This window comes from Drosophila nasuta, chromosome X, assembly GCF_023558535.2.
Source record: "Drosophila nasuta strain 15112-1781.00 chromosome X, ASM2355853v1, whole genome shotgun sequence".
NCBI lineage: Eukaryota > Metazoa > Arthropoda > Insecta > Diptera > Drosophilidae > Drosophila > Drosophila nasuta.
The window spans coordinates 84,599-107,954 of record NC_083459.1 but is presented as its reverse complement, the minus strand read 5'-3'; the positions used below and the strand labels follow the sequence as shown (position 1 = coordinate 107,954).

The 23,356-nt window shown below is 41.5% G+C and overlaps 2 protein-coding genes across 4 annotated transcripts; one reads left to right on the top strand and one right to left on the bottom strand.

Annotated features, from left to right (window-relative positions):
- Positions 1-280: 280 nt before the first annotated feature.
- On the top strand, positions 281-4,484 carry LOC132796094 (putative GPI-anchor transamidase). Of its 3 annotated transcripts, none has more exons than XM_060807134.1 (7): positions 281-437; positions 493-1,004; positions 1,070-1,187; positions 1,249-1,359; positions 1,418-1,578; positions 1,635-1,750; positions 4,364-4,484. In XM_060807134.1, exons 1-6 carry the CDS (start codon positions 351-353, stop codon positions 1,723-1,725), a joined length of 1,080 nt encoding a protein of 359 aa, XP_060663117.1. In that variant the 5' UTR covers positions 281-350; the 3' UTR covers positions 1,726-1,750; positions 4,364-4,484. The 3 variants fall into 3 exon arrangements, with proteins under 3 accessions (XP_060663117.1, XP_060663115.1, XP_060663114.1); XM_060807132.1 differs by lacking the exon at positions 4,364-4,484 and adding an exon at positions 2,139-2,244; XM_060807131.1 differs by lacking the exon at positions 4,364-4,484 and having other exon boundaries at positions 1,635-1,855.
- A 792-nt stretch (positions 4,485-5,276) lies between these two features.
- On the bottom strand, positions 5,277-23,088 carry LOC132796093 (hormone receptor 4). The gene is given in 7 exon segments (XM_060807130.1): positions 5,277-7,622; positions 7,684-8,857; positions 9,922-10,040; positions 10,123-11,535; positions 12,567-12,715; positions 12,800-15,656; positions 21,502-23,088. Coding segments are annotated over 7 exon segments (7,518 nt in total). The 5' UTR covers positions 22,745-23,088; the 3' UTR covers positions 5,277-7,059.
- Positions 23,089-23,356: the final 268 nt, after the last annotated feature.

The window sequence follows — 23,356 nt, the reverse complement described above, 5'->3', positions numbered from 1 at the left end:
AGCGAACTGTTTTACGCCATATTGGATTGTGGCAAAGCGACAGTAGCACTTTTCTATTGCTTTTTTAGGACTTTTAGAGCTCGATTTATGGATATTTCGTGCTTGTAACAGTTAGTTGAGATTGTCAACTACATGTTTTAAGGCAGAAATGTAGCATAAATGCTATTTATGTAGCCATAAAATGCATTGGAAAAATGGCCATTTTTAATACAGTTTGCACAGCCGAGCGTTGCCACCTCGTATTATCGTCACATGCATGGCAGCGCGCACAGCTGTTTTTCTTACAGCTCTGGCAGCGCTGACAGCAGGAACAGGGCTGACAACACACAACACCGGCAACACAAAATTAAATGCAAAACACTAAAATGACAGTAAAACAAAATATGCTGCTTAAAGGAATTGTGTTGTGTATAATCTTTATTGCGGGCTGCGCTGCGGTAAGTAGAGAGCCAAGGGATGCACAAATGCTGATTGAAATCATCTATTATATAGGATCACACAACGTTACCCGAGAGCTTTGTGAATGCCGCCCAGCAATCGACGCATACAAATAATTGGGCGGTGCTGGTGGATGCATCGCGCTTCTGGTTCAACTATCGTCATGTGGCCAACGTGCTCTCTATCTACCGTTCCGTGAAGCGTCTGGGCATTCCTGACTCGCAAATCATTCTAATGATTGCCGACGACATGGCATGCAATGCTCGCAATCCCCGCCCAGGTCAGGTGTACAACAATGCCAACCAGCACATCAATGTGTATGGCGATGATGTGGAGGTCGATTATCGCGGCTACGAGGTCACCGTGGAAAACTTTGTGCGTCTGCTCACGGGACGCACTCAGAATGGTACGGCACGGTCCAAGAAGCTGCTCTCTGATGCAGGCAGCAATGTGCTGATCTATTTGACGGGACATGGTGGTGACGGTTTTCTCAAGTTCCAGGACTCAGAAGAGATAACCAGTCAGGAGTTGGCCGATGGCATTCAGCAGATGTGGGAAAAGAAACGGTGCGTCTAGTTGCCAATTTTTCTCTCTTTCTTTTTTTGTGGATACTTCATCAATCTCCTTGCAGCTATAACGAACTCTTCTTTATGGTGGACACTTGCCAGGCGGCCTCGCTCTATGAGAAGTTCACCTCACCTAATGTTCTGGCGGTGGCCAGCAGTCTGGTCGGCGAAGATTCGTTATCGGTAGGTGTTGCGCTAGTCTCATCAACTCAGGCGATTGCTAATCTTGTGTGCCTCATTGCAGCATCATGTGGATCCCTCGATTGGCGTCTATATGATCGATCGCTACACTTATTATGCACTTGAGTTTCTGGAGAAGGTTCAGCCCTTTAGTAAGCGAACAATTGGCGAATTTGTAAGACAATTTTCGAGTATTTTGTAAGGAGCCTGTAACCAAATTGTTCATGTTGCAGCTGCAAGTGTGTCCCAAGCGCGTCTGCATCTCGACTGTCGGTGTCCGCAAGGATCTCTATCGTCGGGATCCGCATAAGGTGCCCATCACCGACTTCTTTGGCGCTATTCGGCCAACTCGCGTCTCCACGGAACGCATCAATGTGACGCTGTCCAACGAAGAGTACGTTTTGTTGTGGTCATTTTGAAAGATATTTCCTTTAATCATTCGATTCGCAGGGACTTTGTTAACGATGTCGCAAATGTGCAGCCAAAGAAAGAGTTCAAGATCATAATGGAGCCACAGTTCACAGCTGAATTATTGAAATGACCTGAATGTACATAGACTAGCTTTGGTAAGGATTACTGCGTTAAGATGGCGATGGAGAGACAGAAAGAGGAAGACAGCGAGATAGAGAGAGAGAAAGAGAGAGAGAAAATAAAGTCGAATGTTGTACACATTTCATGTGATAATATTAACTTTATTCGTAAATACATTTCATTTCATTAATTTATATTATATTATTATTATTAATATTATTATTAATACATGTGTAATTTATTAAATTTATATGTGTGTGTGTGTGTGAGTGTGTCTTTTTGTGTTTGTGATCTCGTATCGTGCTTTAAAATTCTCAATTATGGGCTTAGTTCACACTTCATCGTCATTCTCAAAATCTATTTGAATTTCCGTCACCTTCATTTGTCTATTTGCTAACAATTCTTTTTTGGGTTTTCTTTCAGATCATTCGCATTCCGCATTGTAATTACATCAAATATATCTGTTTTTAAATTATACTTTTGTTTTTGTCATCTTTCTTTTTCTTCTTACTATCAAAACGCTCTCTAATCCATCAAGTAACATTCATATCAAATCTAAAAAAATGAAAAATAAACAAAAACCATACATACAATATCTATTGTATACTTATATAAAAGGTATGAGGCAAGTTCGAAAAATGTGTTTCATTCGACAAGCATCTTACAGTTTGTAGAATCCACATGAATTCACGAAAAAAAAACAATATTAATTCATCATTTTATTTTTGGTTTTTTTTTCTTTGTTTTCGTTTACATCCTTTCGCTAATTTGGTATACATAAAAAAAAAAACATCTTTAAAGAGTAACAATGGCATTTCTTGCGCTGTTCACTTCCTGAACGTGTCGAGATCGTCCAGAACTTGCACAGGGCGACGATTACTCTTTAACGTATGGAAGGATCTACATGTTTTTCTTTCATTATAATTATCTGCTATCGTTATTATTTTCGTTCATTTTCATATATGTATAAATCTTTTGTTGTTGTTCTTGTTATTGTGTGAAATCATGTTGAAAAATGCCAGATAATATCGATTATATATATATATATATATATATTTGTATATATATGTGTTTCATTAGCTTTTATTGCATCAGTCCCATTGTTTGAGTTTTAGGTTTATCGATTATCGATTATGTAAGTATTAAAGGGATTTTGTTCTCAAGATCGAGTTAAGCACCATAAAAAGTTGTTACTCTCCTCGCAACTGGCATTACACGCTCAATAATGAGTTCATAGCTCTCGATTTCGCTATATGCAAGATATATATAGATATGTACATTGTACATATCTTTGTCGGCTTGAGCATTTATCGTATGAAATATCATATCATGTGGTGAATTATCATGTTTAGCGAGTGCTGCCCGTGGAACAGTGAGTACTACTTAGGATCATCTACATTTTCGATTTATTTTCTTTTCGTTTCATTTCGATTTTCGGTTAGTTTGATTGGTGTGTGCGCATCTGGGTATTGGAATGGATTTCTTCTTCTTACTTCACTTTGCCCGTGTCTTGAAAATTAGCTAACTAATCGTTATGGATGCCAGGAGATGTCAGGATGAGAGAGGATGGTGCTACGGGGGGAAATTGTAACAATAAACCAGTTTGCAAAGTGCATTTCTATGCGCGTGACTCGTTACTGCTTACTCGTTACTCGTTATTTACAATGACATTAGAGCAAAACCAAAGAGAGGATACCAAATTTTGAAGAGTACGGTCTGGCTTAGGCTTAGGGGGTAATGGCTTATCGGCTATCGACTATCGTCTATCGGCTATCGATTAAGATTGAGATTGGATCTGCTGGTGCCATTGTCAGTGCAACTCTTCTCGTTCTTGCCTACGTATGTATATATTCTGTATATAAATATGTTTATATGCATGTATTGTAGTATATGCGGTTTAGAGCTGGATATAACGGGATGCTAAGCTATATATACGATATATAGAATGGATTTATCAGAGAGGCCTTCTTCTTGTCCATTTCTAGCTCAAATGCAATGCAATACAGTTACGATTTAATGCCTAACACTTATTTGATAACACGCAGTGCAAAAATATGGTATCATCGTCTTTAATCACGATCATTATCATTATCATTATGTTCATTATGTTTTCTTTTTCTTCTCCAGATGCCTATGCCTTATAAAAGTTGCTAGATTGTTATATTCTTTTTTGTTTATATTTTCTTTTCTTTTCCTCTCATGTTTCTTATTCATTTTCATGACATTTGCTACATATCCTTAAGTACTTATGCCTATATTTTATGCTGTGTCCTTTATACGTACTTTTAATATTAATTCTTTCCTATTTTTCATTTTGTTTTTTTTTTCTCATTTTCGTATTTTTTATTCTTTAAAAAAAACACACTCTACGGAAAATCTTGAAAACAACTTGAAGGCAATTTCATGTCAGACTCTTGCTTTAAACTTTTCTTAGCTACATAGATTACGCATTATGTTCTCATTTGACTTTCTCGGTATATTTCTCTGTCCATCATCTGGCTCTCTACTATATAGTATTTTTGTATGTGTGTGTGTTTGAGTTTGTGGATGAGGATGTGTGTGAGGGCGAAAAAATGTATGGCAAGCAAGGAGTTTTGTCAGTTACTTCAATATCATAATAACCATAATATTCTCCTTCATTTTTACAGATTAAAGACTCGATGGCGAAGAAATCAGCATTTTCTAAACAATTTGTATGCTAATGAATAAATAATGTACCATATGTTTTACGTGTGATAGGAAACCAATTTTGATATCATTTCAAGTGTGTGCTTCATACGAATATTGTCGTGGTCCATTTCAAGAGCTATCATAGTTTTGGGGATAATGTTAACTGGTGCAATGGAAATCTCTCCTAAAAGTATGCAACATTTTCGTTCGATTGTGCACTGAGCCAAAGCCAATCTGGAACTTTCCAAGGACATTCTCAAGCATTCGACGCACATTCCAATTGCAGTGTTGAGGACCTTCGTGGGTTCGTTTTCGGGTTCTGGGCTGTGTTGTGGCAAGGGGCATGGGGCAGGGCAGGGAAAAGAGGAGCAAATAAAAATGAAAATATTTAAGAATTACATTTATTAAAAATGTTGTTAAAAAAAATGTATACAGACAGCAAAAAAATCAACAAAATTAATACATTTACAATAAATGGTAGTGCGACGATATCGATAACAATCGGCAATCGATGAAGCCCCCAATTACGTGGGGCGTTTTTGGGGTATTTCGACGATTCGACGCGATCGCGATAAAAAAGAGGATATACACAGTTGTATATATGTATATATCTCGATACATACGTACAATATGCATATGTATGTGTGTGTACATGATTATATATAATGTAATTTGTATGTACTATGCGTAATTATATGTGTTTAGTATGTGTATGTATATAGGCACATATACACACAAGTACCTACATATATATACCATGTATATATATATATATATGTATGTATAGATCATCGTAATCATAATCGTAATCGTAATAATAATAATAATAATAATAAAAAAATAGAGTTACATTTATATATGTATATATATATATATATACATATATATATATATATAGATAGATGTATAGTATATAAATGAATAACTATAATTAGTTTCTTTTGTTTTGTTTTTAAGTGTATACACATACATACAAACATACAAACAGATGTAAAACTTGTATGCATATTTCTCATTTCTCATTTCTCATTTCTCGATCGATTTCATCTTCATTAATATTATGCGTATTTAATGCTTATTATTAAATGTATTTTAGTATGTAGTGGTGTGTCTGTGTGTGTGTGTATGTGGGCGTATGCGTGTGAGTTAAATTTGTATATATGTAGTAGTGTGTGTGTGTGTTGCAGTTTATTAAACTAACATTACATAATATGCCATTGTAATAATTTAAAGTAGAAATTACGCATTCTGTGTTATCGATAACATTGCATATCGATAAGCTCACACCAGCCCAGCGCCCTTTATTTCCTCCCTCCCCTTGGCCCTTTTTTCGCCTGCAGCCTATGTGTATGTGTGTGTGTGTGTGTAGGTGTGTGTGAATTTCTCTACAAAAAGTACTTAAAACGAATACAGTAAAACTAGCTAAATACGACTACAGTTTCTATATGTATATAATATATATATTTGTATTATATATACATATATGTGTATGTGTGTGTATATTCTTTATGTGGTTTGCTTTTCCTTTTGTATACATACAACACAATGTATATGTTATTCAGATCTGTGTATATATATTTAATTATAATATATAATTTTTATTTCTTGTATATATATGTATATAAAAAAAAACATTTTGCAATTATCTTTGCACTCAACAATGCGCATTATTCTTTAGCTGTGTGTTCGTGTGAGTGTGAGTGAGTAAGAGTATGTGTATGTGTGTGTGTGTATGTGTATATGTGGCTACTCTTTCGCTCTCTCTCTTTCTTTCTCTCTCGCTCGCACTTGCACTTAACTCATCCTAACTGATCTCATTATCATGATACATGTTAACACTTAACTTAGGTTTTTTGTATTTTCTCTTTTTACTTTTTCTTACATTTGCTTTTCGTTTCTCTTTTAAAATTTGCACACAATATCAAATATCAAATACAAAAAAAAGTTTATATAATTTGTTATTTATGTATATATGTCTGTAATAAAATGTTCGCGTGTATGTATGTGTGTGTGTGTGTTTTAAAAGAATATAGTAGTAAAAGCATAATTGATTTAGTTAAAAAACACATCTGCGTTTAATGCCGTTTAAAACCACAGGAATCCAGCTCTCAAAATCAAACCGAACCGAATTGAGCCAAACTCTGTTCCATTCCATTTCATTTCTATTTCATTTTCCTGTTTCTCTCTCTCTCTCTCTCTTTCTCTCTGTTGCAGTCTTGTGTTCTCAGCTTGGTTTGTTCGGTTCAGCATGAGTGCGTGTGTGTGTGAGTTTATGTGTGTGTGTGTGTGTGTGTGTGTGAAGTATGCAGACTGTGCTAGTTTCTAGGTTAGGTTACAGCTTTAGATTTTAGGCTATACATTTTTGTAGGTTAGGTTTCTAACAATTTGCGTGTGACGAAACTTATTTGAATAAACGACAAAAAAAAAAAAAAAAAATATGAAATACATATATCGAATAATGCGAATTCGCGTCCTCTCCCTCTCTCTCTCTTTCTCTATCGTTCTTTCGCTTAAACTCTCTTTCTACATTTGTTATGCATGTAGTAATAATTGTTAATTGATAGCTGATAATTGGTAGTTGGTAATCGGTAATTGGTAATTGGTAATCGGTAATCGGTAAATCGATAATAATGATAATAAAAAACATGCTTTAAGTGTACGATTCTAAAATAATTCAGTCATCAGGTAACATTGTTTTGAACACAACTACAGTAACAGAAGCTGAGGTCACGGGCGTGCGCGTAGGCGGGCGCATGGGCGTGGCAGCGGCAGCGGCAGCGGCATTATAATTATTTATATTTCTATAATTATTATTATTACTAATCATGTTGTTGTTGTTGTTGCTATTATTATTATTGTTGTTGTTGTTGTGGTTGTTGTTGTTATTGTTGCTGTTGTATGGTGCTGTGGTTGTTGTTGTTGTGGTATGTGGTATTGTTGCTGGTTGATGTTGTGGCTGTGCTTGTATCTGTGTCGTCGCCGTCGTCGTCGTCGACACGGCATTCCATTGTTGTTGTGGTTGTTGTTGTTGTTGCATTGCTGGGCGCATTGTTAATGAAGTCGGTGTGACAGTTGCCGTTGCTGTTTCTGCTATTGCTGTTGCAGCATCGCTTATTGCCAGCAACATGTCATCCGTCTGCGTATGTATTGTCGCCGTGCTGGTTGTTGTCGCCGGCACGTGACAACAGTTGCCATTGGGCAGCGATGTTGTTGTTGTTGTTGTTGTTGCTGCTGCTGCTAGCAATTGGTATGGAACATTAGCTTCTGAATCACATGGATCACACATTGTGCTGCTTACCATTCGCCTGACTCTGACTCTGACACGAACTCGAACAGTTGTTGCTTTTGTTGTCGATGTTGCTGTTGTTGCAGTTGCTGTTACTGTTGCGTTGCCGCAACTCCAAGGCCTTTGGCATTGGTTTGGCAGTGATCGTTATTGCTCCTGGGCCTGTGGCAGTGTTGCTTGACAAATTGATTATTCTTCTAGGCAGTTTGTGTTGCTGTTGTTGCTGTTGCTGCATCGCCAGCAACTGTTGCTGCTGCTGTCGTGCTGTTGCTATCTCACTTAGACTGGCCAATGTCACCGCCGTTTTGAGCACATGCGCTGGCGGTGGCGTTGTTGTTGTTGCAGTCGTCATTGTCGTTGTTGTTGCTCTGGTTGCGCTCGTTGATGATGTTGCTACTATCGGTGATGTTGCTGTGGCTGTTACTGTTGATGTGGCAGCTGCCATTGGACGTTGTGACATTAAGGCCGTTTGTAGAATTGATGTATACTGTTGTTGTTGTTGCTGCTGATGTTGCTGTTGATGTTCAAGTCTTTTGCTCTCTTCTAAGCTGTTGTTGCTGCTGCCGTTATTGTTGCTGTTGTTACTTGATGCCTCCTGCACCATTGCTGCTGTGCTACTACTACGGTTGCTGCTGCTGCTGCTGCTATTCTTATTGTTGTTGACTCCATCGATTGTTGTTGCTGTCACCGAGTTGCGCGCTATTTGATCGGCAGCAGCTGTTAGTGTTGCCAATGTTGCTGCCGCGCCGCTCAGCAGCGAATTCTTCAAAATCGATGAGGACGACGACGATGCGGACGATGTTGCTGCTGTTGTTGTTGTGGTTGCTGTTGCCGCCGGCAGCAATAATGGTTGTTGCAGTTGCTGTTGCTCCGTTGTCCCAATTTCAATCTTAATCTTTGGCAAATCGAGCAGCAAAGCAACCTGCGCCTGCGCCTGCAACTGTTGTTGTTGTTGTTGTTGTTGATGCATCTTCGATTTGCGTCGCGGAGTCAAGTGTTGCTGCTGCTGCTGCTGTGGGTCGTGCTGCTGTTGACGCTGCTGTGACTTGTTGGCTGGCAGCGGCTGGTGGTTAGTGGCTGGCAACAGGCCGTGCTCAAGCATTTGCTACCTTATGCTCGCCGAGTTGAGCACGAAGGGCACGTAAAACATTTTACTCTCCAACAACAAACTGGCTGCCGCTTGAATCTGCAATCAAACGTTTGATTGATTAAATGATTGAGTCAGTAATGTGTGGCTTAAGGGTATTGTAGAAAATTAATGACAGACTTCAATCATTGATTGACTGATGTTGAATTATTTCGATTGATTTGTGTAATGCATCAAATTATTTATTGATTGATTAAAATTTCATTGTTTACTTCATTCATTTACCCTTAGGTTGGATGATTGATTGCCTATATGAGTTAATGGTTGTCCACTTGCTTAATTGAAGTTAGCGCGATTGGACGATTCAGAAATTGGCGATTTGATTGATTTGTTTACTCAAAAACAGAGGTGTTACATTAGTGAAGTGATTGAGCATAACTCGAGTGTGATTGAATGATTGACTGATTTTGAGTTATTTGACTGATTTGTGTAATGCATCAAATTAATTTGTGATTGATTGATTGATTCAAATTTTTATGTATACTTCATTTATTTACTCTTCGGTTGGATGGTTGATTGCCTATACGAGTTAATGATTGTCTGCTGTTTTGATTGATTACCTGAATTATTATTGTCTACATGCTTGATTGACGTTTTGATCGATTAGACGAGAGTGTGGAGGTGTTGGTTGCATTAGTGAATAGATTGAGCATAACTCGAGTGTGATTGAATGATTGACTGATGTTGAATTATTTGATTGATTTGTTAAATGAATTGAATTAATTTGCGATTTATTGATTGATTGACATTTCTATGTTTACTTCATTCATTTTCTCTTTGAGTGGATGATTGATTGCCTATATGAATAAATGCTTGGCTGCTGTTTTGATTGATTGCTTGAATTAGTGTTGTCTACTTGCTTGAGTGACATTTGCTCGATTAGACGATTGAGAAGTTGGCTTGATTGAGCATAACTCGAATGTGATTGAATGATTGATGACCAGTTAATAGTGAGTGCTATTGAAGTGCAGGAAGTCAGATGAATGTTTGATTGATAGACTCAATGGTTGAGGTTGTGGTTGACTAAATGCAAAGCAATAGTTAATGATTGATCTATAGAGTGATTTGATTACAAGCTGCCTTCACTGGTTGGTCACACTTACCTCGGGTATGTGGGAGAGCAGCTCGCTGAGTCGCGCCTGGGGATTCTGTGGCGAAGAGCTCTGGAGATAGGAGCGCAGCACCTGAATGTAACGCTCCTGTATGCTTTCCAGTTCCACTTCTGCTGAGGGAAAATCAAGACAGAGTAGTGAATAATCAGATAAAGAGAGAGAGAGAGAGAGAGAGAGAGAGAGAGAACGTACCTTTGTTCAGCAATATGTAAACCTTGAGACAGACATACTCCTCCATCTTGAGCTTAATGCGACGAAACATGATCGTGATCTGGGTCATCTTGTCGACCATGTGGCCAACATCGAGCTTCAGCTGCTCCATGGCAATGGGCTGGCCCATAAGGGTGGTAAGGCAGGTCTGCAGGGTACTCAGATGCGAGTTGACCTCGCTGACAAACTCGGGATCATCCTTGTGCAGCGTCATCGGCAGCTGTGTCGTCGGCGTCGATGTCGGTGCTGGTGAGCCGTGTCTGTTGCTGTTGCTGTTACTGTTACTGTTGATGTTGCCGCCGGGACTCGATGCCGTAGCGGTCGTTGCATTGCCACCGCCACCGCCAGCTCCACTGGAGGAGCGTTTGCCGTGCAACGCTTGGTAGGCAGCCGTGGTAAGGATGAGTATCTCGTGCCATTTGTCGGTGAGCAGTTTGGTATGGATTTCGACGGGTATCTCCAAGTAGAAGGGCAACTTTTTGGTCCACGACACCAGCTTGTGCACAATGGAGTCGCCAATGTTGCAGAGCTTCTCGCTAATCTCCGACTTATCCTCGAGGAACTCGCTGAAGTGCGGCAACGTGGCAATGTCCTCCATGGCATCGCAATCGATCAGTGTTTGGATCATGGAGAGCGCGTGCTCATAAGAGATCTGTCTGTCCTTCGATGAGCTGACCGCCGAATCGAGTCGATGTCGCAGATGGACAATTTCGCTGGGATTGGTCAGTGCAGTCTTCAGTATGGTGCCATTCATCAGATGTGCGGGCAGCGACGCCTGTTGCTGCTGCTGCTGTTGTTGCTGCTGCTGCTGCTGTTGCTGGTGATGGTTATGATGTTGCTGCTGCTGTTGCTGCTGTTGTTGGCTGGCTGTTGGTGGTGCCACGTGATGCGGGGAGGACAACGACAGATGCGGCGACGATTGCTGCTGCTGCTGTTGCTGCTGCTGCTGATGTTGCTGTTGCTGGGCTGGACTGTGCATTGGCGGCGCCTGCAAATGCTCCGCCTTGAGCACGGGACCCAGAAACATTGGCTTCAGATCCCCCGCTGCCGCATGCCCCGCCGCCAACAACTTCGATTGCTGGTGCTGATGCTGTGCAGCAGCAACGGCTGCCGCCAACTGTTGCTGCTGTGGTGAGAGCAGATGATGCGGTGATAACTGCGATGGATGACCGTGTCCCGCTGCTGGATGATGATGATGGATGGGCGACAGCAATTGTTGCTGTTGTTGTTGCTGCTGCTGCTGTTGCTGCTGTTGTTGCTGCTGCTGTTGCTGCTGCTGCTGTTGTTGCTGCTGCTGCTTCTGGTTGGTCTTCTTGTGCTTCTTGTACTTCACCTTGTACAGATTATAGACGGCTCCACTGTTGCGTCCACCTGGCATGCGATCCTCCCGCACGGCTGACAGGGATCGAAAAATGAGAGGAATTTCTTGAAATTAGTTGTGTACACTAGCTGATGAAAGTATTCGATCGCTTTTCAAACTCTGGCATGCGCAAATGCACATTAGATATGAACACATCTCGAAATAGTTAAAAACGAAAATTTAGCTCACGAAGCATTTTCTTTAGTTGCTTTCTTTTTCAATTGGACAAGTTTTCCATTCGATCTGGATTTTATGTAGTTTTTGGTTTGATATCTCGCACTAAATATCAGGATAGAAGGATATTCTTTATTTTTGCTTGAGGGAAATGTATGTAACAGGCAGATGGCAGTATATCGATATACTAGATATAGACTTAGGTATATTTCAGCATTTTTCCAGTATATTAATTCGGTATATTTGAAGGTTGAACAAGTGCAAATATACCAAATACAAATTTCAGTGTATTTTCAAGGTTGAACACGTAAAAATATACCAATATACCGAATATAGCCATCGTAATATTTTAATATTTGTCAATATACTTGAATTTGGTATATTTTTAAAAATAACACCACATGATTTTGCTTTTATAGAAAATGGGTAGCGGGTGTATCCGAGTCGAGGAGACTCGAGTGTAGCTTTCTTATTTCTTTTTTTGCTTGATAAGAAGACGAGTAAGTACAAGTATACCAATATAGCTTTCGGTATATTTTCGATGTTGAACAAACACAAATATACCATTATACCAAGTATAGCCTTCAGTATATTTTCGATGTTAAAGAAGCACAAACATTCCAATATACCAAAAATAGCTTTCGCTATATTTTCGAGATTGAACAAGTACAAGTTTAACCTTTTGGTATATTTTTTGTATTTTTCCAGTAACTTCATTTGGTATATTATATTAATAATACCGCATTGTTTTGCGAGAATAGTCGATTGTGGCTTTCTTAACTACAAACCAGATATAACATACATGAGTTTACATTTCAGGAATTGAAACAAGTTTGATTCGATTCAAATTGTGTTCAAATGAAAAGTTGCTGAAGAGGAAGAGTATACTGACCTTGCAGCACCATGCCCTGCTCGATGCATTTCTTAAATCGACAATACTGACAACGGTTGCGCTGTGCTTTGGTTATCTCGCAGGTGCCATCGGCGACACACGTGTAGACGCGACGATTCTGCACGGTGCGCTTGAAGAATCCCTTGCAGCTGCAGAGAGGGAAGAAAAACAGAATGGGAAACATGTGTTAGCAAACGAGGAAAGGATGAGGTGTGACTACGACTTCGACTTACCCCTCGCATGTGATGATGCCGTAGTGCAGACCTGTGGCCTTATCCTCACAGATCATGCAGACTAGCGGCTGATCGTCCTCGTCCGTGGGCTCGTGCGGCGCCTCCAAGGAGCGTCCGTTGCCGCTGGAGTTCGAGTTCGAGTTCGAGCTGCCCCACTGCTGCTGGGCACTCAGGTTGAGCGCCTGCAATTGCCCCGGCGGCAGCTGCGAGTAGTCGCCGGCCCACAGACGCTCCATGTTGAGGGCGTGCGGTGTGCGGAACTGATGTGGGCGCGGTCGCATGTCCTGGATGCGTGTCTGGCCCAGCGAGAGCAGCAGCTGGGCTGCCTCCTCGTTGTTCTGCGGTGCCACCGGACCCACCGGACCCGGCGTGTGTGTGGGCGTTATCGAGCCCGTCGACGGTGACGATGCGGTCTGCAGGCAATGCTGCTGCTGCTGTTGCTGATGTTGCTGCTGTTGCTGCTGTTGTTGCTGCTGCTGTTGTTGCTGCTGCTGCTGTTGTTGCTGCTGCTGTTGCTGTCCGGCTGTGGGCGGCGGTGGCTCGTAGCCCCAGACCATGGTGCGCACCCCACAACTCTCGCCCATGATGACGGTGGGCGTGCCCCGGGGCGGCGTCTGTGACGGCGTCTGCGGCGACAGCTGCGACGAGGACGACGATGACGAAGGATGCGGCGAGGGGCAGAGGGGACCGCCAATCACCTCTGGCTTGACGCCGTTGATGCGCGCATTGCTGAAGCAGACCATGCGCTGAGCAGCCGCTGCCGCCGCCGCAGCTGCAGCGGATGGTTGCATCAGATGAGGTGGCAGGCCAGAGGATGCGGCTGCTGCTGCCACAGCCACCTGTTGTTGCACCTCGCTCTTCACGCGAAACAGTATGGCTGCATCACGACTCGAGGGACGCAGCGATTGCAGCGTGGCCGAGTGCATCAGCGACTGTTGCTGCTGTTGGAGGTGTTGTTGCTGCTGCTGTTGCTGTTGTTGCTGTTGATGGTGTTGCTGCTGCTGCTGCTGTTGTTGTTGCTGCTGTTGCTGCTGGTGCTGCTGATGATGATGCGGCGAGAGGTGTCGCTGTGTCTGACCACCGACACCGCCACCTCCGGTGCCTCCTCCTCCGCCTGTTGTTGTTGGTTCCTTTTTGACGCGAATCAGCGAATGCGGCGAATGTTGTTGCAAATGCTGCGGCGACTGTTGCTGTTGCTGCTGCTGTTGTTGTTGTTGTTGTTGCTGCTGTTGTTGCTGCTGCTGCTGACCAAGCAGATGATGCAGATTGAACTGCTGCATCGACTGCATCGAGAGCTGCGGCAATTGCAGCTCCTGCGGCGGACTGTTTTTCCGCAACGTCAGTGGCTGCGTCAGCTGCTGATGGAGATGATGTGTTTGCACAATCGCTGACGGTGCCATCCCATGTCCGTGTCCATGACCATGGCCATGTCCGTGTCCGTGTCCGTGTCCATGGCCGTGGCCATGCAGATGGCCAGCATGCGGATGGCCGTAGCCATGGCCATGATGCGACGCCATCGGAGACGGCGGACTTCCTCGACTCAGATGCTGCTGCGACGAGCTGATCGAACTCGAGCTTCCTAGCGATTGCTGTTCTCGTTCTCGATCTCGATCTCGTTCTCGTTCTCGATCTCTTTCTCGCTCCCTTTCTCGCTGTGTTGTGGACGAGGGCGAGGCGGAGGGCGGCGGCTCGGCCTTGATGCGCGACGGCGTCACCAGCACCGTCACATGTCCCGTCGTCGCCTGCTCCCGTTCCACCAGCTCGCGTTCCCTTTCTCGATCTCGTTCTCGTTCTCTTTCCCGCTCTCGCTCTCTGGAACGTTCTCGCTGCTCTCGCTCATGCCGCTGCTGCTGCTGATGCTGCAGATAGACGAGCATTTTGGTGGGCGACGCCTGAATGCGTTCCTCCTTCACGCTCCTGATCACGCTCAGATTGCCGCCAGCATTATTATTGTTGTTGCTGCTGTTAACCTTGCTATTGCTGTTGCTACTGCTACTGAGCAGTCCATTGCTGTTGCTGTTGCTGTTGCTGTTGCGACCCGTTGTTGTCGATGGCTTCTCCTCGAGCGAATCGGGCGAGGCGCGACTGCTGCCGTTGCTGGAGCTCGAGGCGCCGCCATTGTTGTGCGGCGGTGTCGGCGTGCCACGCGATCCTGCCGCACCGCCAGCAACTGTTGCCGCCACCGCTGCCGCGTTGTCGAGCGCCAATGGCGGCGTCATCGCTGACGGTGGCGGCGACATTACCGTCGAGGCAGCTGCTGCGCTGATCGCGTTGCTCGATGAATGAATTTCAGTCTGTTGATGCTTTGTGGTTGTAGTTGCTGTTGCAGTCGCTGCTGTTGCAGCTGTTGATGTTGCCGTCGTGGCTGCTGCTGCTGCGGCTGCTGCTGTTGGGGTTATCGTGATGCTGCTGCTCGGGCAGGACGACGACGGTATCGTCGCTGATGCTGCTGCTGTTGACGATGCCGATGACGATGCTGATGCTGATGACGAAGATGATGTGGAGACGGCAGCTGCTGCTGCCGCCGATGTGGATGCTGCCGTTGTCACCGTCACCGTCACCGATGGCAGCGCTGGCAGCGGCAATGCCAGCGACAGCGGCATCGGCAGTGGCAACGGCAGCGGCAGTGGCAGCGGCAATGGCAGCGGCAATGGCAGCGGCATTGTTGCCGTGCCGCTGTCGCAAAGCTTCGGCGACATCGGCGCCAAAAGATCCGGCGACGAGGTGGATGTGTCTGCTATCGATTCGCCGTCACTGCTGCATCTTGAATCAATTTTGCGCCGCTTGAGTTTGAGGTCTTGAAAAAGGCTCATTTTATCGAGCTCGCTGTACGGGCCACGGCTCAGTGTCATAATTCCTGCAATGGTAACAAGAACAAGCGCACACCGTGCGTATACGCAATACGTTAGTCTAACAATAATCACATCTTTACATCTCATCTGCTCTTCAGCAGCCAAAACAAGTTGCTATCTCTGCTCTGCTTGCTGCAGATGCAATTGTTAACATTTGAAAATAATATGACAATAATCAATCAATTTTTAAATCTGTAACAATGTCTAATTGGTAGCATCAGCTTGTTTTTTGTTTTCCTGATAAATATTGTCTGACAGCGAAAAGTAAGAAGTATTTTTTAAAGCCAAAAGCTGCATTGCAATTAAAAATTTACAGATTATTTTCCTTGGTTCTTTCAAAGTTTATGAAACTGATATTCATTTAAGTTCATGATTTTAATAAATATGCTTAAAATATTTTTTGAGACTTCAAAATATATATATGTATATATAAAATCAATCATATTTAATCACGTCTAAGAACAAAATACATAAAAATCTGTCAAGAAATATCTAATCTTTTTTTCTGAGCAAAGAGTTTAATATTATACATATATATTTTTTTTACTGAGCGGTATTATTGTTAAAATATACCAAATTAATATAACCCCAAGATACTGAAATATAACAAAAGCTTAATTCACATATTGATTTATAATCCGGTTTTATAATTTCTAACGCTTATTTTCTGATATTGATTTAAAGTGCGGTATATTTAATTAATATACTGACAGAAATACAAATCAAGTAAGAAAGCTACAGTTGAGTGTACTCGACTGTGAGATACACGCTACCCATTTTGAATAAAAGCAATATATTTTGCGGTATTATTCTCAAAATATACCGAATATACTGCAAATATACTAAAAATATACCAAATGGTATATGTGGTATATCCACATAGTACCGCATTCAAAATATACCATAGACGGCACAATATACCAGATTGTCAGCCAAACCAACTAAGAGCCCTAGTAAGTAGGCGTTTTTGCCCATACAAAAGTATTTCTTTAATAACTTCGACAATTTTTATCTGAATCATAACTACTATAGTTATTATTATATATATCAAAATTCACAACTCTAGCTATTACGCTATCTCTCGTAGTCTCTGAGATCTAGGTGTTCATACGGACAGACGGACAGACACACAGACGGACAGACGGACATGGATAGATCGTCTCGGCTGTTGACGCTGATCAAGAATATATATACTTTATAGGGTCGGAGATGCGTCCTTCTACCTGTTACACACATTTCCTGCCGGCACAAAGTTATAATACCCTTCTACCCTATGGGTAGCGGGTATAAAGATATGGGCAAATCCCAGAAACAGTCCACCAGCGACCAATTTTTAAATTTCACATTTTCTAATTTTTCTTTATATGGAACATTAAAGTAGATATGGCATCTTAAGAATTTAAAGCAAAAAAGAAATTTCGATCATTATAAATGCACAAATTTGTATCAAACCCAATTTTATTTATAATTTTCATAATTTTACTTGAATTCGTGCTCTGCGCACACCTTCAAATCCCTATTTTATTCTTCACAATATTTTGCCTCTGCTTGGGCTCACACACTAATCTAAAGTAAATCACGTTGAAATAATTGTGAAGCACATTTATGAATATAATAAAAAATGTTTAGTTCAAATTAAAAGATTTTTGTCTTATGTTAATGTCAGCGGAAAAAGTGTAGCGTGCGACACGTAGCGTGCGACACAATGGGTTTACGGCTTTGCTAAAAATCTATAAACATTATTAAGACCAAACGATCGGATTTTGTCTTCTAATATTCTTAACTTTCTTTAGGATATTAACTTTTATAGGGATAAATTTGCAGAATTCGCTAAAAATTGCGTTTAAAATGCAAATTTTTGAAACTAACTTCCACTTGGTGTAGCGTGCGACACGTCACAATTTTATTAATTATTTTCAAAACAGTGACTCCAGTGAAATTGAATCTTATACCCTCCGAAAGTACTCTCAATTCACTCTAAACACATAACAAAAGTTTACGGTAAATCTTTAAAAAACCCCCCAAAAAATTGATTTTCATTAGCTAAAATCGTGCGAATGTAGCGTGCGACACGTGGGATTTGCCCATATGCGAAATTCTGTATTTCGTACATTGATTTACAGTGCGGTATATTTGGTATAACATGCCAAATTAATATACCGACAAAAATACTAAAATATAACAAAAGCTTTATTTCGTATATTGATTTGAAGTGCGGTAAATTTGGTAAAACATACCAAATTAATACCGGCAAAATACTAAATTAAGCCAAATGCGTTATTTCATATATTAATTTCCACTGCGATATTATTGTTAACATATACCAAATTAATATTGCGACAAACAATACTTTACTATACTATACTATTCAAAATACTATGCAAAATATAAAAAAAAAAATCAAAGATTTTATTTCGTATATCAATATACAAAATATACCACAAAAATACCGAAATATTTATTAAGTATATTGATATTCTGCTATTCAAAATATGTTTTAGAATACGAAATGTTCGAGATTTTCTCACCTGCTGACACTAATCAAGAAAGTAGTATATTTTATGGGTTCTTCTGCCTACATATTATATGCATTTCGTGTTGGCATCAAACCGTTATATACATACATATTTCTGCCCTATGACCCATTCTATACAGATTTTGATCAAAATATTTCGGAACTGCAACGTTATTTTTTTTTGAGAGAAGATAAGTTTTTCTTGGGGAGTTGGCAATACTACGATTCCCATGGCCATGACTTTGCTGCGACAGTTAGTTAGTCAGTTAATTGTTTCGCATGGATGTTAACTTGTCAAACTTGATTTGGCGCTTAGAATTTTCAATTTCAATCTCGATTAGATTCGAATTAACATTTTCGCATATCCTACAGAGAGAGAGAGAGAGAGAAACTGGACTAGAAACAATCACTGATCTGCGTCGAGTTATCGATCAAAGCTGCAAAATGAGTCAGTAAGTCATTGAATTATCGATTGTTAAGCTATCAAATTCGCGAAATTAAAGAGTTTTTGAAAGCAGTCATAACTTAAGCTTCAGTTGGAGTTATTTCTATTGTTCGGCGCCTACTGATCGCCAAGTGAATCAGACACATTATAATCGATCAGTTGAGTGTGTTGTTGTTGCTGCCATTTTTTGCTGCTTTGCGTTTTGCGGAAGTTTTTTGTTTTTTTTGTTGCTGCTGCTGCTGCTGGTCAAATGGCCAAAACAAAATTTGCATTTACTTCCCCACAAAAAAGAGCCATGCAGAAACTGGTTGTGTTTGCTGACGTATCAATGTGTGTGATAAGTGTGTGTGTGTGTGTGCGTGTGTGTGTGTGTGTGCGTTGGGGCATGCCGGCTAATTAGCTACTCGCTGATCATTCGCTTGTCTTCGCGCGACAAAAAAGACATCAACTCTGCTCGAAATGGGTCAAAATTAAACGACAAACAAATGGACGCAAAGCGATGCGATGCGATGCGATCGGATCCAAGTGGAACGCGGGGGGTAGAACGCTATCAGCATTTCTCAGTGTGAAGATAAGCGCATGTGTTGCAAGCTGTTGCAAGCAGCAGTAGCAGGAGGAGAAGGGAGAGGAGGAGGAGGAGAAAGAGGAGGAGAAGGGAGCTGAACTTTCGATCGCCAACTGAAAAAAAAATATAGCGATCGTTCGCTCGCCAACTCACTCACACTCTCTCTCTGTCTCTTTCGCTCAATTAGTGACGCTCTTTAGTTGTGGTGCGTTGGCCCAACTCTCCCTCACTCCCTCCCTCTCAGTTCCCTCTCCCTGTCCCTCTCCCTCTCGCTATCTTCGTTCGCTTGTGTGTATCTATCTAATGTCGTCGCTACGCATGCCACGATCATTTGCCGAGCAAGCAGCAACAGCAACAGCAACAGCAACAGCAATCGACAACGACGCCGACGACGCCGCCGTCGACAATGTCGCGTTTGTGTGTGTATTTTTAAAATTTGACCTATTTTCATTATCAAGCGCAAGATTATTCTAAACAATAAAAACTCAATGCGTGTGCTGCGTATATCTGTATTTGTATCTGTATCTGTATCTGTATCTGTAGCTCTCTTGCTGTTGCTGTTGCTATTGTTTCTGTGGCTGTGTTGGCGCGTGGTAGCAACAGTCAACATCAACAACACCCACACACACTCACAGCTGTTGCTCATGTCGCTTGCACACGCACCTGCGACGCCTAAACAAGAACACAATTAAAGCTTCCCAATTGTTGCTAAAGATTCCTAACTGCAAAATTACAACTGCAACTCCCTCCCCGCACTCTCTCTCTCTGTCACTGCCATTGTCAGTGCAACTGCCACAGCACTCTTGAGCTTCCCTCGAACACAATTAACAAATCTCTCTGAAAACACTCTATAATATGCTTTAAAGAAATGTGATATCGATTTACTACTGTATGGATAGATAGTATGATATCTGCGCCTAATGTATTTCGATATTTTATTTTCCTAATTGTTATCTCAGTTAGGTATTGTAAATTTTCATTTAAGACAAGAAAGCTACTGAGCGGTATCATTGTTAAAAAATACCAAATTTATATACTGAGAAAAATACTAAAGTATAGTAAGAGCTTTACTTCAGATATTTATTTACAGTGCAGCATTATTATTAAATTATAATACTAACACCGAAAAATACTAAAATATATCAAAACATTTATTCATATTTTAAAAATTTGCCATAAACTACAAAAGCTATCTGTAATTTGTAATTGTTTTTCGTTACTAAATCAAATTATCCATTTATATTTTCCTTTACTATCTCGAAGTTGTAAAGAAATGCGATCTCCATTTTTTAGATAAAGCATGTAAGAAATTTCAAACTACAATTGAACGTAAATAACTAACAACAGATTAAAGACCTATCAAATTCGGTAGGAAATACATTTTGGTAATGATTGATATATTGCAATGGCTAACTGTCTTCGAATAAATATTATATTCGATAGGTAGATAAAGTTGTTAAAGGTCAATTATATATTAATTGAAGATATAACATACACTACATAGTAATAACATAGAATAGCAGGTAGGTGCAGTTTATCATAGGTTAAGATTCAAGCCAAGTGGTGTTAGTAATGATTTGGTTTTGTAATTTTCTGTTTTTCTTTTTTTTTATGTTTTTACAAATTTACCTATGGATGTCATAATTTTGTTGTTGCCGATTCGTTTCTTGAATTTGGATTGCAAAAGAATGCGTAAGAATTTTGTGTGCCGATTGGAAAATTGTTTGTTTTTCTTTTTCTGTTTGTTTTGATTTAGATTTTGATTTCGATTTAGTTTGAATTTCAGTTTTTCTGTTTCAAGTTGGGTTTGGTAATTTGTTGTTGATATACTTGTTGCAATTGCTTGCTTTGTTTTGGTTGCTGCTATGTTTGTAGTTCTTGTTGAGGATGTTTTTGGAGTAGTTGGTTTTGGTGTTGAGGTTGAGGTTGTGGTTGTGGTTGTGGTTGTACTCGTGGTAAGCATTTAGGATCTGTAAGAGGTGCATGCCGCACTTGCCACATCGCGGCAGAGCTTGGCACAAACGACAAAATGAATATTCAATTTTTTTCTTTTGATTTTTGGATTTTTGTGTGTATCGAATAATCGATTGTTGCTATTGCCAATTATCGTTTCAATTGTTGTCTCATTGTTTTCATTTTTTGCGCACATTTCATTTGTCACTTGCTTTCTTTTTTGGTTGTTTTGTTTTTTTGCTGGGGAGTGTTTGGAGCATGTGTGTGTGTGTGTGTTTGGTTGCGGATGGGACGGTGGGGGGGCGGGGTTGGGCGTTTGATTATGATACGATAAATATGAATATGATGAACAGAACGAAACAAAATACTAACTGCAAATGGGCGGCATACGAGATTTTTTCTTATAATAATTATTGTAGTTATTGTAATGAATGTTGTTGTTGTTGTTATTGCTGTTATTGTTATTATTGTTGTTGTTGCTGCTGTTGTTGTTGTGAGAATTGCACTTGCTGCACTTTTGAGTGCAAGCATTTTGTGCTGCTGCCTTGGTTGCCGCCGTGCAAGGAGATGTTGCTGTTGCCCCTTTCACAAGAAACTCATGTTGCTGCTGTTGGTGTTGCTGTTCCGCCTGCTGCTGCTGGTGCTGCTGCTGTTCGGCTGCAACATGTTCGGACGTTGAGCAGGATGTTGCGGCTGTTGCAGCTACCGCTGCTGCCATTGCTGTTGGTGTTGCAAGCGCAGACGCAGCGGCAGTGGCAGTGTCAGCGTCAACATCGTTGCTATTATCGTTATCGTTCGCGATTGCGTTCGCATTCGCATTTGAGTTATCGTTATCGTGATCGCCTTCGCGCTCGCCATGATGGTGATAATGATGATGGTAATGATGATGATGATGATGATTATCATTCATAAATTGTTCTTGTTCATTGTTATTTCCGCTTTGGAAACCGGAATCGCAGCCAAAACTCAATGCGTCGTCCGCCTCAGCATCGACATCGGCATCAGCATCGCCATCGCCATCAACGTCGGCATCTGCGTCGACGTCGGCGTCAGCGTCAGCGTCGGCGTTGACGTTGACTACGCCAGCGACGACGACAACGCTGCTGGTGTTGCTGTTGTTGAGTGCAGCAGCATGCGGCAGGTTACCATTGCTATTGCTGTTGCTGTTGCTGTTGTTGCTGCATTTCTTGAGCAACGTTTTGTTTAGCGGTGTCTTGATGATGGTTAACTTGCTGCTGCTGCCGGCGTCCTTGCCAGCAACATTGTGGTCGTTGTCGCTGTTGAGTTGCTCATCGTCATCGATGCTGCTTCTTCGACTATTGTTGTTATTGTTGATGTTGATGTTGCTATTGCTGTTAATGTTGCTGTTGCTCTTGTTGCTGTGGTGACCATTGATGCCCCTCGGCGTTGTCTCCTCGTGCGTCGAATGCTGACCATTCTGCTTGGCCTCGACACTGGACTTGGCTGTTGCAGTTGCAGTTGCATTGGCTGCCGCTGCTGCAGCATCGGCCACCAGCACAGCAGAAGAGGCAGCAACAGCAGCAGCAGCAGCAGCAGCAGCAGCAGCTGTCACCTTTGGCTCCAGACTCAGCGCTGCTGCTTGATTCACATTCATTTGACTTGCTTTGCTTACGATAGCTTCGCCGTTCTTCTTCACTTCTGATGTTGCAGACGCAGCTGCAATTTCTGTGGCTGTTGCTGTTGCAGTTGCAGTTAGGTGGGTGCCATGGCTGGCGCTGGGAATCGTTGGCGCCAATAGTTATGACGCATGCTGGCAGCACATTGATTCGAATAGAATATTTTCTGTCTTTTCTTTGTTGTTGCTGTTGTTGACTGAGATCAATCGATAGTTTTGTATCGATAACACACACACGCACACACACACGCACGCAGAAAGAGAGACCCAACAGCAGAGAGTCGTCGAAGAGACACAACAACAGTTGAACAAACTGAGCAAATGCAAAAAAAAAATGAACTAAAAGAAAAACAAAAACGAAAAAAAAAAGAATAAAATGAATTGGCGCATACACAACACACACAAGCAAAAGCCGACGCACACACATACACATATCCTTTTATCTCGCTCACTTATTTTTTTTTTTTTGTTTTTGGTATGAAATGCACACTGAGTAAAATGGTATATGAGATGAATGCACTTTGCTCTCTCGCCATCCACAAGGTGAGTTTGTGTGTAAGTGTGTGTGTGTCTGTGTACGTGTGAGAGGGA